The sequence below is a fragment of the Cataglyphis hispanica genome, chromosome 13 (assembly GCF_021464435.1).
Source record: "Cataglyphis hispanica isolate Lineage 1 chromosome 13, ULB_Chis1_1.0, whole genome shotgun sequence".
In the NCBI taxonomy this organism is placed as follows: Eukaryota; Metazoa; Arthropoda; class Insecta; order Hymenoptera; family Formicidae; genus Cataglyphis; species Cataglyphis hispanica.
This window is the reverse complement of record NC_065966.1, coordinates 1,254,610-1,266,872: the sequence shown is the minus strand read 5'-3', so window position 1 is coordinate 1,266,872 and position 12,263 is coordinate 1,254,610. Positions and strand designations below refer to the sequence as shown.

Below are 12,263 nucleotides of genomic sequence, written 5' to 3'. Positions count from 1 at the left end.
ATATCTTTATATAATGGGGATCTATTATTGATTTCGCGTTATATCAGTCAAAGAGGAAGACGCCGGCAAATACATGGTACGTGCGACAAACGCTGGTGGCGAGGCGCAGAGCATCGCTGATGTTGCAGTTTTTGAACCGAAGCCCGATACTATGGTCGAGGTACATAAAACTGTCATCTACGAAAACATCCAGGATAAAAGTGCCGTCCAGGTAATTAATTTTGTTTCTCGTAAAACAAATTTATAATATTTTTTATAATATGAACAAAATTGGAATAAGTTTAATGTTCTCCACGTTAAAAAGATGGTATTTAATCGTTAAGAATTATTCGTAAAACTATAATTTATTTGCGGTTAGTCCGAGGAGAAGAAAGAAGAAATATCATCGGGTATTTTGATGAGCGAACAGACACCAACGATCCAACCAAGTACACTGTTCAAGCCAATTAAGACATTGGCATCGACCACAATCGACACCGTGCAAAAGATCGATGGGCCGGAGATAAAGGCTAGTAAATCGGAAACGATCTCGTCTATAATCGAATCTCACGAAACCGAAACGAAAACAGAACAGAAGTTTCATATGAAACTGGAACACAAAACTCCATCAATCATGGAGTCCAAGTCTCGAACCGAGCAAACATTTGCGATAAAGGAAGCTGACGAAAGGAAAGACCTGTCAAAGCCATTGATAAAAATGGAAGAGAAATCAACAATCGAGAATGAAAACATAGAGACTTCTACGATTGCGAAGAAAGATGCATTGAGCTTTTTCGAGTCTATTACGAAAGAAAGCGAGGCTATGCCTAAAGGACCGAAGGAAATGATTAAGCTAACAGATGAGGGGCAAGTTCAAGAAGCTAAAGTTGGAAAATTAACAAAAAATTACGAGCAAGCAACATTTCAAGAGGTAAAGAAATCGACGGAAGTAAGACCGTCAGAGTTTCAAACAACAAAAAAGGCCGTCCAGGATATTTTCACTAAATTGGAACAAGGACCATCACCTCGCGGAGTAGAAAACAAGCTATTCGAGTTTCCGTATGAGAGTCCTAAATCAACGGAAATAAAAAAAACGGCTGTAGAGGAAAAAATAATTTCCGATTCGTCTATTTTACAACTGCAAACGGAAAGCTCCGAAACAATGATAAAAAGTTTCAATTTAGTGCCGGAACCACCTCCCGAAATATGTTACATGCCAAAGCCAGAGGAGGCGAAAAAAAAACGCCCTGATGTGTTTGTTAAGGCAAAGCAGCTGCAGGAGTCCTTTGATAAGACGCTTTCTCCGATAGATGCTCCCATTGGAGGCGTAAAGATCTTTCCTACATCCACTCCGAAATTATCGGAACCTGTCAAACCTGCAGAACCCACATTTAAGATACCACCACCGTTTGAACTTGAAAAAAAAGAAGCCTTTGAAGAGACATGTATAAAGAGAGACGCATATGAAAAGAAGGAGAGTAAGTATTTCAAGGAGGAAAAAATGGAACCACCGAAATACACATCTGTATCTTCAACGTCTGTTTTGAGAAGTACTTCTCCTAGCAGACCATGGTCATCATCATCGGACGTGGAAACTAAGTCGCATGTATCTACGGATTTATCAGAATACAGATGTCATTCGGCCGCATCTAGTCATCAAGAAGTCTTGAGAGCAACTTCGCCTAAACCATCCGCGGATGCACTGGCGATGGAAAAATCTTGGGCGAAGAAATACGCGGATTCGAATAGAAAGTCGTGGCCACCTCAGCCCGATTCCGCTCAGAAACGCGAATGGAATATTCCCGTTGATGAATATAAAAGCTCCACGAGAGAGTTTACGCGGAAGGTCGAGGAGGTACCGCAAGGTGGAATAAAAAAAATTAGCACAGAATCATTTGCCGATGTGGAGAAACGTTCGTGGTGCAGCAAAGAGGAATTCACAGAGAAGATAGTGGAAGGGTCTTTGCCCACGCCAAAACTTGGTCCAATAATCTATAATGCCGAGACGATTAAAGTCGATCATACCGTAAATACTGCACAGGAGAAGGCTCTGTTCGAGAAATACATTAGTGAGTGCAATGTGGAAAAAGCGGAGACGATACAAAAATTTGAAGAATGCAGCTCGAAACGCTTGACAGAAGACAAAGAATTAAAAGCACCGGGTTTAGTAAAAAAGATCGAGCCAGTAAAATCGCTCGTAACGTCGCGTCATCTTACGGAAACGGGAATCGATTCGATCGTCCTCGAACCGGGATCTCCTCCGGAAATTGGATATATTCCGCCACCCGCTGTAAAGAAAGAAATAACATTGGAGCATAAGATAGAAAAGAGGGAAGAACCACCGATACTTCCACCGAAAGATGCGCGTATCACGCCGCCGCCTCTTCCAGCCAAGAAGCCTGTCAAACCTTCGACGCCGGTTCCGTCAAAATTCATTAAGGGTTCATATAGCCACGAGAGCGATTACGAGTCCGATTTCGAAGGTCGTCTGAAAGCAAAGTGGAGACCGTACGAGAGCGATAATGAAGAGCCGCATTATCGAAGAGTCAAGGCACCTGTTTTGAAACAACCGACGAGACCGAGGTCTACCGAGCCCGAGCCACTTCCGCCCTCAAAATTCGAGACACCCCCGCTATTCACGGGGCCGTTGAGACCGCTCGTTGCTGCGGAATCTTCCGAAAAATCAGTGAGAAAGACAACGTTTAAACGACACGAGAGAGAATCCAAGCAGCAGCAGCAAAGTTCGATTCCTTTGAAACCCGGCTCTCCACCGATTTACGTGCAGCCAACTACAAAGATTGCAGCGCCGAAATCTCCTTCCGCCAAGAAACCGGAATCTCCGAAGTTCAAGACAAAAGTTTTTCAGCAAGAAAGCGGTTACATGGCGGACACGGACGAGCCATTTCAACAAAAGGCTTCATCTACGATAACTACGACGCAGAAATCTTTTGGTAAACGCGATGGATCTTCGACGATGATTCACACAGAGAGTCATACTATGAGCACGGAGAGCAGGATGAAATCCTTCGAAAGCCACAGTTACGAAACTGATCACTTACGAAAAGAAGAGTCTTCTTTCGTTTCATCACCTGTTTGTAGTACGCAAACACCTCCTAAAGTTGTTCAACAGCAACGCAGCTCTCTCGAGAAGAGTTATTCCTCGACGACTAGCAGCGGTTTACGCAGATTCGAATCCTTGAAGGTTCGAGATTTTCGAGATCTGTGTGTCATTTTGAATGCTGTTCTTTTTTATGCTTGCCTAGAAAATTAAAAAATAACAAATAGAGCGATAAATTGTTATGGAATATAGCCGTAGATTTTAATATGTGTGCACATTAATAAATCGAAATGTGTCTTTAAAAATTGTGTATGACGTTTAATGTTTTTCGCAGCGTTACATGCAGAAATTAAATCTCTCAATGAAATAATGTTTAACAGGAAACTGGGCATTCCATGGATCAATTGCATAGAAAATTGGAACCAGTAGAAAAGATTTTGCCAATCTCTCCGAGTCCTTCGAAGTTCGTAAAAGGCGATTTCCGCGAGAGTGACTATGAAAGCGATTACGATCGCAAAACACCGCCATATCGTGCAAGCAGCTCTACGAAATTTAGTGTCATTGATTCAGGTATTGTGCTACTACTTTTTACTAAACTTAACGTTCAAATTGAAATATCTAGTATTGCAAGATTTTAATATTTATGTAAGTTTTAATATTTACATTATTTTAATATTTATTAATTTGAAGAAATATAAATATTTAATATAATTGTTGTTATAGAGTATGCGTATATTTATATTAATAACTGCATTATAAATTTTGTGCATGTTTAAATAAAAAGTAACTGGCAATTTAACTTTTGCTTCATTTTCCAGACATTAATCTTATAGTTCTTTTGATAAGCATTACTTTCAAGACAAATTCTTTATTATTTGCATGTTTTTCTTTTTTCTTCAGTGTTCCTTTGTGACACAATTATTAAATTTTCTTCTTCAATCATCGCATTTATTTCTGCATAACATCGATCTGCTTTCCCTTGCTTTTTAACCGGTTTCATCATCATGAGGTCGAGAAAATTCCGAGATGTCGTCGATATTTAATTGATAAACGTAATGTTCAGTACATATCATACTCGAAATTCGCCGAATTTTGACTGCTCGGTCTTAACGAGATTTGTGAAACCGGAAGCTGCTCCACTCTAGTAGTATAGAAATGTATGTGCTCCTCTGAGATGCGCTATCTCTTATCGTTGTGCTCTTTTCTCGAATATTTGTACTTGTTTCGAACTTTTTGGACAAACTTTTCCACATAGGAAAACCAGCAAAGCTGAACAAGTATCATACGGTAGCGGCAGCATCGACAAAGTCGAAGACGGTTCTCTTACCCGGCTCTCCGCCGGAAATCGCTTACGCGCCACCGCAGCAACCGCAACAACAATTTTACGAGGCGCGTGCAAGCGCACCGTTTACAAACGCGGTGGGTACGGAAACCAAGAAAACGGTGAGGATGGACGAGTCGACGGAGAATGCCAGAAGAGTCGTCACCGTTGAACAAACGAGCCGCGTCATCAAGTTCGGCGACACCGCGCCGATCCAGAAGCAGCAAACGCATTATCGCGTGCCTGTACCGAAGAAATTTGTTCAAGGACAATTTCGTGAGTCCGATTACGAGAGCGATGTAGATGCCGGTAGAATTCGGCCGAAGTGGGCGCCGGCTGACAGCGATACAGAGGAACCGTATTACCGAAGGGTTCAACCGCCCGCGGCGAAGAGCCCGAGATTATCGAGCACTCCGGTTAAGCAGACGCACATCGTGTCACCGATAGAGTTTGACACCGGTCCTCCAACGATGTCGTTGACCTCGCAGATCCGCAGAGAGGACGTAGACGGAACGATCAGCCATCAGAGATACCAGCAACAACGAACAGCTTCCGAAAAAAGCGACAGCATCTTGCAGCCTGGCTCGCCACCCGAATACGGATTTATTTCGAAGAGCGACGTAAAAAAAGCTGCGGATCGTAAGAGAAATATTAATATGCCACGTAATGCTTTCACGTAGACGATTATAGAAGCGCTGATGGTAGAAGTATATTTTTGATTTTCGACAATAGTGTGGATATAATTATACATAGATTTTCACAATTATCATTTTACATCTTAATTTGGCTTTAATTACTCTTTATTTGGTCGATTTTCTCCTTCCTTTTATATATATTTTTGTTCTTATATGTTATTTTTTATTTTATTAAGCATACAATTTTTCTTTCGTCTATATGCAAAAGGTGAATAAATCTTTTTTTTCGTAACACAAAACTCTGAAACATTCGCAGACATCGCGTCACGTCACATGAGTGATATGACAAGCAGCTTCAAATCAAAAACTAAGAAATTCGTGAGTGATATCCAGTCAGACTTGAGGCAGAGCAAACCGATTCTGAAGCATCCTGTCGATTCAAGGACGACGGATAGTGACGAGCCGAGAACTTATAGGGAAGAATCGCGAGTCTCCGAACACGGTAATATAATAATATTACCTTATTTTAATCTAAAAGACTAGATATATATAATTTTCTTCTTAACTGCTCACGTTATATGCAGTTGATGTAAAAATATCATATACACACACATTTACACCTAATACATAATTTTAAAACATGGCAATAAAACATTCCGTCTGCAATCTAAATGCGCTCATATTGCATGAATAGATTTATAAATATATTATATTTGAGATAATAAACATCGTAATACTCATTGGCGTAAACAGGAACAAAACAAATCGATCCGGACACTGGACTCATATATTTCAAATATGACTTTGGTTATGAATTTGGTATCATTTTGCCCGGCGAGGGTAAGAAGACGGTTGAAAGCAGTCAGAAGAGCATTCAAGGACAGAGACGCGCCAGCGACATAGATGTTCCTATAGTTCACGAATTTACCGAAAAGAAAGCAAATGGCTTTGCGAAGAAGAGTACGTTTTTGAATCGCCAGGGCAAGCCGGGAAACAAATTCGGCAATTCGAAGACTGTCAAGTGGGAGCCGACGTCGGAAAGTGAGTTTTCTGAAGCCGAAGACACGAGACATCTCAATAAAAAACAATCGAGCTTGGAAAGCTCGATGATGGCGCCTCCGAGTCTTATCATACCCAGCTCTGTATCACCGTCAAGATGGGATCGCATTACGCCTAGCCCGCTTTCTCTTAGTCCAAGTTTGCCGAGCCTATCTCCCAGACATAGTAGCGCTACTGGACCACCTAGCAATGTGGACTCTGCAGGTATAAGCCTGCCATCGCGACATATGTTGTTGCCTTTATTAATTGTTTCCAGCACTTTTCATCTCGCTTGGATCGTTCGCTGTATTATTTCTTTCTCTATCATTTCTCTCAGTGGATTCTGGATTGCAATAATTTCTGCCGTAATTTTCGGAACTCTTATGCTCTTGCTTTTCTGACTGCACTTGGATTTTTCTCGAGATTCTCTTACATCATAAAATGCAATTTAGGAAGTGTGACAATTGCAAAGAAGAAATGGTCTTTTTTAACATTGATTGCCAACGCTTATTTCCCTGCATGTTAATCGATCATATTTTTAGTCTCTAACAATTGACTCTAACAAATTCACGATATTATATTGGATTCTATATGAATCATGTTACTCTAAATCGCCTGATTGTCATATATTGTTCATTATTATATTTTTTTGTTAAATTTTATTAAACATCGTAGGTTCACCATGGCCGACTAGCAATGGCGTATCATCGACCAAAGAAGTGATTCAGCCTTATCTCGACATATTACCGAAAAAGGCTCCCATGTTCATCACGGTAATGTTAATAATATTTTTGATAATCTTCAAAAATAATTTTTTTGATTAACATCAAAAAAGAATTTCTTATAATTATATTTTAGCCACTGAAGGATATTGCAGTAGTGAGCGGACAACCGGCTAGATTTGAATGTATCGTTCAGGCTGAACCGCAGCCTAATATTCTATGGTCAAAGGATCGTAAGATCGTCGAAAATTCTACGAGCCATGAAATCCAATACAGAAACGGCGTTTGCCGTCTTACCGTATTAAAAGCTTTTCCCGGTATGATATAAGAGTGATTATACTATGTATTTATTTTTCCTCCATAATTTTTTAATAATTATAACTCCAATTTATTTATTTTTACATTTTAGTTAAAATTCTTATACATATAATTTTCTTAAGTAATGGAAATTATATATTTTTTATAAGATAATTATATATATATTTTTTTTATACAGAGGATGCTGGAACTTATGCATGCACGGCAACGAACAGTCTAGGTTCCACCGTAACTTCCGCCCATTTGGAGGTGCCAGGTAACAGACGACCTATATACACCCCTATTTCGTAAAGATCTGATTAGGAAAGGATTGAACGGAGGAGATCGAACGGGATAAAATATAAAGGTGGTGGAAAAGTCAGTTCTTAACTTCGGTCTGTGTTGGTTTTGGATTTGCGCATCGTATCATATTTGATTATTAATCTATCCAGTTCGCAGGCTAATGTGGTGGAGGAAATAACGACATACAATGCTCGGTATATTTCCTTTATGCGAGAAAAAAATCCTCTAAACGCTCGAAGATAAACGAATATTATAATTCGATATCAAAGTGCTTTTTCTAGCTTGCTTCTTTTTAGAGATGAACAATGATTTATTGCGATACAAGAAAATACGAATAAGCCGGTGTTAAAGAGTGACAGAGCAAGAGCAAACTAGCTTTGTCTCAATGCGCATAATTAATTTGTTTTTATATAGTTGTATATACGTACGATTTAATTTTAAAACGCAGAAACTAGTCAATTAAAAATCAGAGCTCAATAATAATAAAAAAAAAAACAAAACAAAATGAGAACAAGAATGAAAATACAAGAATTAAAAATATTATGCCATTGGATAAGTTAAGTAAAGCTTTTGATCACTCATATATCTACATATTTTATTTCTTGTTTATGCCTTATCTCTATTTCAATTATTCTTTCCTTTAATTAAAACATTATATTTTCGACTTTTCTTTCTATGCGTACGTTGATTGTTTCTTGCCAGCGTTGTTATATGCTAGAATCACGATACTCCTTTTTCAAAGCTAACTTTATCGAAGCTAGTAATGAAAAATAAAACATTGAATAGACTAGAGGATAAAAAACAGGTTCATATTTTAATTCAAATATTAATATTATTTTAAATCACTCTCTACTTGTGCATTGTGATATACTCTATTGGAACTAGTCAAATTATTTAAAAAACAAATTAATAAGAATATATTGTTTATTTATAAGCACTGAATATATAAATGTAGTAGGAGTATCCAATCGTTCTAAACGGCTTCTTCCTTTGTAGTTTTACATACGTTTCCATATTAATTGTCTGTATTTAAAACGCGAGAAATTAACGTTTTACAGCTATATGAAATATGGGAATCTACTGTGGAATATGTACGACTATGCTCTAAATCACCATGCTGTTAACTCCTTGCGTCGATATTATTTATTTATAAGTACTGGCACGGTAAAAATAAAATTCATGCATTTATAGATGTACATCAAAAATGATTCAGTCACAAAAAACAATAATTTTTTCTTCAGAGGAATTTTGTAAAAGAATAACATTTTGTAAATTAATTAAGCAATTAGTTGTCAATATTCAATCGATGATAGAAGACACTTTCAAAATAAAATATTTTAACATCAGCAAGGAGCTAACTATTTATTAATATTGCTGTTCACACACATAGTCACACGGATACTTATATACTATGTAAATAAAAAAAATGTGTGCTTTCTCTACAATATAAACTGGCTATGGTTTATGGGTAATTATTTCATATTCTTGCCTATGTTCCATCTTCCTTTTCTATTCTGCCTTTGTAATCGTTTAATATACTTTAAAATATTGTGATGTAGCAACATTATAACGGCGACAGAAAATCTAAAAGCTTCTAATCATGTATAAGATAACTAATGAAATATAAAAAAATATTATGTGCTCTTTTTTACATAAATAAATAACAAAAATCAGTATGAAGAAAGTTCCTCATAAATTTTTAATATTAATCGTAAAAATTATCAGAAACAATTTTTTATTATTTTTTTATTGAAAAAAAATCTTCTTTTGTATATAGTATTAATAATATGGCTATTATTATTGGTGAACCATATCTCTCAATATTTCATTATATACACTCCAATAATACTAGTCCACATTCTTTGATTTTGTTTTTATATACTTTTTATTGTTTTTTTTTTTTTTAATTTTATTTACGTATTACGTGTTTGCATTATGCAATGTTGTCGAGCGATCAATTGCCTATCTCATAGGCGATCACGGGTTTATTGACAAAAATTGATTATCTTGGCGATATCTGCTGAATCTCTGAAATTTATTTCATAGGATTTTAAATACTCTGCATATATGCATGTATGCAACTTTTTCATAATTTAAATGTTTAAAAAAACTTTTATGATTTTCTAATTTTGTATTTTACATTTAAATTATATGTATATTGTATATATTGTTCCGCCATTTTTTAGATAGTATTTTTATAACTTAAAACATTTATATCGTTCAAAGTTAGAAATTATTTTTTTATTAAAACCAAAAAACAATTAAAACATTATATCATGTTGAGCACATAAACGATTGAGTTTCACACTGTGAGAATTTCTTTTCGACAGTTTCTGAAAATTATAAAAAGTGATTCATCTCTTGCATGAAAAACGGATGATCTGGTATGAAAATAGATGGTAAAATAATCTCGCGGAATGTGGAGGAAAATGTGAGTCGATGATCCAAAAATATACGAAAGAAAAACAAGCGATCTTATATAGACAGAGAAAGAAAGAGAGTGTATAGGTGTTAATTCATTTTCTTTATAATACGGTTACATAACTGTATTACAACAATCATTATATTTTTCAAAAGTAGCATTACTATCTTTCCAGGCACATTGTCATCAATATATGGTATTTATTGTGATCCGAGCAAGGAATGCGAACGATTTCCGCGGGATGCACCAAAATATGTAGCTTTAAAAGATTTATTCCTATTGCAAGATAAAGACGTTACGTCCACAAATTGTAAACAACCATGCGAATCTTTTTATGATTTCGGATTCCCTACAGATTACAGGTAGTTGCATCCATCACTTAATATAATCCATCAAATACCATTCATTATCAAACTATCATTAAATTAATTAACAGTTTCATAGAAGGAAACAATCGCAAAAATGCGACTAGAGATTTCGATAGAATAAAGGAGGCAAATTACATTGGACATGAATTAGATACCATCTACACAAAGAACAAAATTGACATCGATGATTTACATTTGGACATCAAGTTCCCTTTATATAATCATGATGGAGTATACAATATGGAAAACGGTGAGTACTTGAAGTCGGAAAGTAATTACTTTGATCTTGAATGTCTAAATTTATATTTACGTAAAAAAAAATGTTATCACGGAAAAGAATATTTGATCGAGGCTATTCGTCTATTTGAGAAACTTCTCAAAGAGAGCGAGTATATATACAACTTTCAGATGAATCGCGATGGTTCTTAATGACATTTTGTGCTCCCTCAAAATAGATTATAACAAGTTTATGAAATAAAAAGATCGCATTGCTTTTGACGGTCTCGAAACACTCATTCGTGTTCAATATTTGAATCATAGAAATACGTAAAGACTTCTCACATCATCTCGACCGAGATTATTTCACAAAATCTCAAAATAGATGCGTCGCTATGCGGCATCATGGACGAAACGTGGTGATTCACGCGTGACCCACCTTCTTGATGTGATGATCGTACCGATGTTTCTGGCGCGTAAAGGTACTTCCTTCTATACATTGCGACCATTAACATTCGCTTTTTATTGATATTGACGATAATAAAAAGTTGATATAGATTTATAGATTAATTGCGATGCAAAAAAGTACATATTGCATGAAAAGATTATCGTTAATGAGTATGAATTGGTCAAATGTACCCGTCAACAAATTTAGTTATCGGTATGCGTTTTGCTCCGATTTGTCAAAATCTCGTTAGGCAGGGTCACTTTTATTGTTTATTCGAGAGACTACAATTATTTGGGTAAAGAAAGAATCTTTTTTTATCTAAGTTAAAAATTCTATACTAAATTTGTAGTAACAGCGAAAAAAATTGATGATTTTGATTACATTTTACATTAGTAATAAAAGATGCTCTTTACATATAGTATCTCGAGCGATATTAATAGAGTCTCAAAACATGCGAGTTGTTATTTACGTATTACGAGACAATCCCCCGCGTTGGTAGGCTCACTGATAGGCATTTGCATTTAGGCATATGCATTTAGGATGTGATTTGTATTAGTTAAACGATGTATTCTTAGAGTCGCGATCAAGGGTTGTTCACGTGACTAAATTTGATCAAATATGCAAATAAAAATATATATTTTTTATTATCAAATTTTACACCGAGAAAAAGAGAACAAACAGATTGAGGCCGAAAATAAAATGAAAACAGAGAGAAAAAATGAAAGAGAAAGAAGGAAAATTGCAAGCCAACGCGTACATAGTAAATTAAAAAAAAGGTCTGAATGTCTGTAGATAAAGATTCGATAAAGAGAAGAAACAACGAAGATCCACGCGAAGAAGAAGAAAGAAGAGCAAAGAAAGAAATGTACCTACGAGTGCACATTCAAGCTTAAGAAGTGCTCGGCTTCACGGAGAGGAACGACGAAAGAGAGATATAAGCACGGAGGGGGCAATAATGTGAAGATGCGTGGGCGGCTGTCAGTGAGCGCGAGAACGCTGCGTGAGACTTTTACCGCTCCTCCGATCAGCAATGTACAAACGGATTCTTCATAAAATGTATCTACAGCAAGCAACGTTTTGATCTTACATTTTATATTTTTTTAGTGCGAACTAATCTTAAAGCCAGTCGTTATCAGAAAAATATTAAAATCGTAATTTCTGCAATAAAAATATCTGTTATGTGCCTTGTCACGCAAATATTTTTATGATGCATTGCATGTTAGTATTTTTTTACTCATTCGTATTCTTAAACCGTGATGTATAAAAATTGTTGCAATCTTTTGCAATAAGCTAACTCTAGCGCACACGCGCATATTTCTCTTGTTCCTCAGCAGTAGTATCCTCGGACGTCCCCACCCCAAACCATGTAACACCCTCTCCATCTGCTCGCGTTTTAGCCAAGCGTCAAGTCGTAACCCGTTCAATTCGCATTCGACCGACGTCTTGGTTTAAAGAA

General features: G+C 36.5%; 1 protein-coding gene across 4 annotated transcripts in view; it reads left to right on the top strand.

Moving 5' to 3' along the window:
• Nucleotides 1-8,825, top strand: part of LOC126854298 (titin) — a 31,714-nt gene extending 22,889 nt beyond the window's left edge. For 3 of the 4 annotated variants that reach the window (XM_050600883.1, XM_050600882.1, XM_050600885.1), the window contains 9 exons: nt 48-211; nt 359-3,181; nt 3,418-3,607; nt 4,293-4,997; nt 5,310-5,495; nt 5,747-6,256; nt 6,707-6,804; nt 6,890-7,070; nt 7,250-8,825. In XM_050600883.1, coding sequence (XP_050456840.1) covers nt 48-211; nt 359-3,181; nt 3,418-3,607; nt 4,293-4,997; nt 5,310-5,495; nt 5,747-6,256; nt 6,707-6,804; nt 6,890-7,070; nt 7,250-7,362 — 4,970 coding nt within the window. In that variant the 3' untranslated portion in view covers nt 7,363-8,825. The remainder of the gene's footprint in view (nt 1-47; nt 212-358; nt 3,182-3,417; nt 3,608-4,292; nt 4,998-5,309; nt 5,496-5,746; nt 6,257-6,706; nt 6,805-6,889; nt 7,071-7,249) is intronic. The other variant, XM_050600884.1, reaches the window with a different exon arrangement.
• Nucleotides 8,826-12,263: the final 3,438 nt, after the last annotated feature.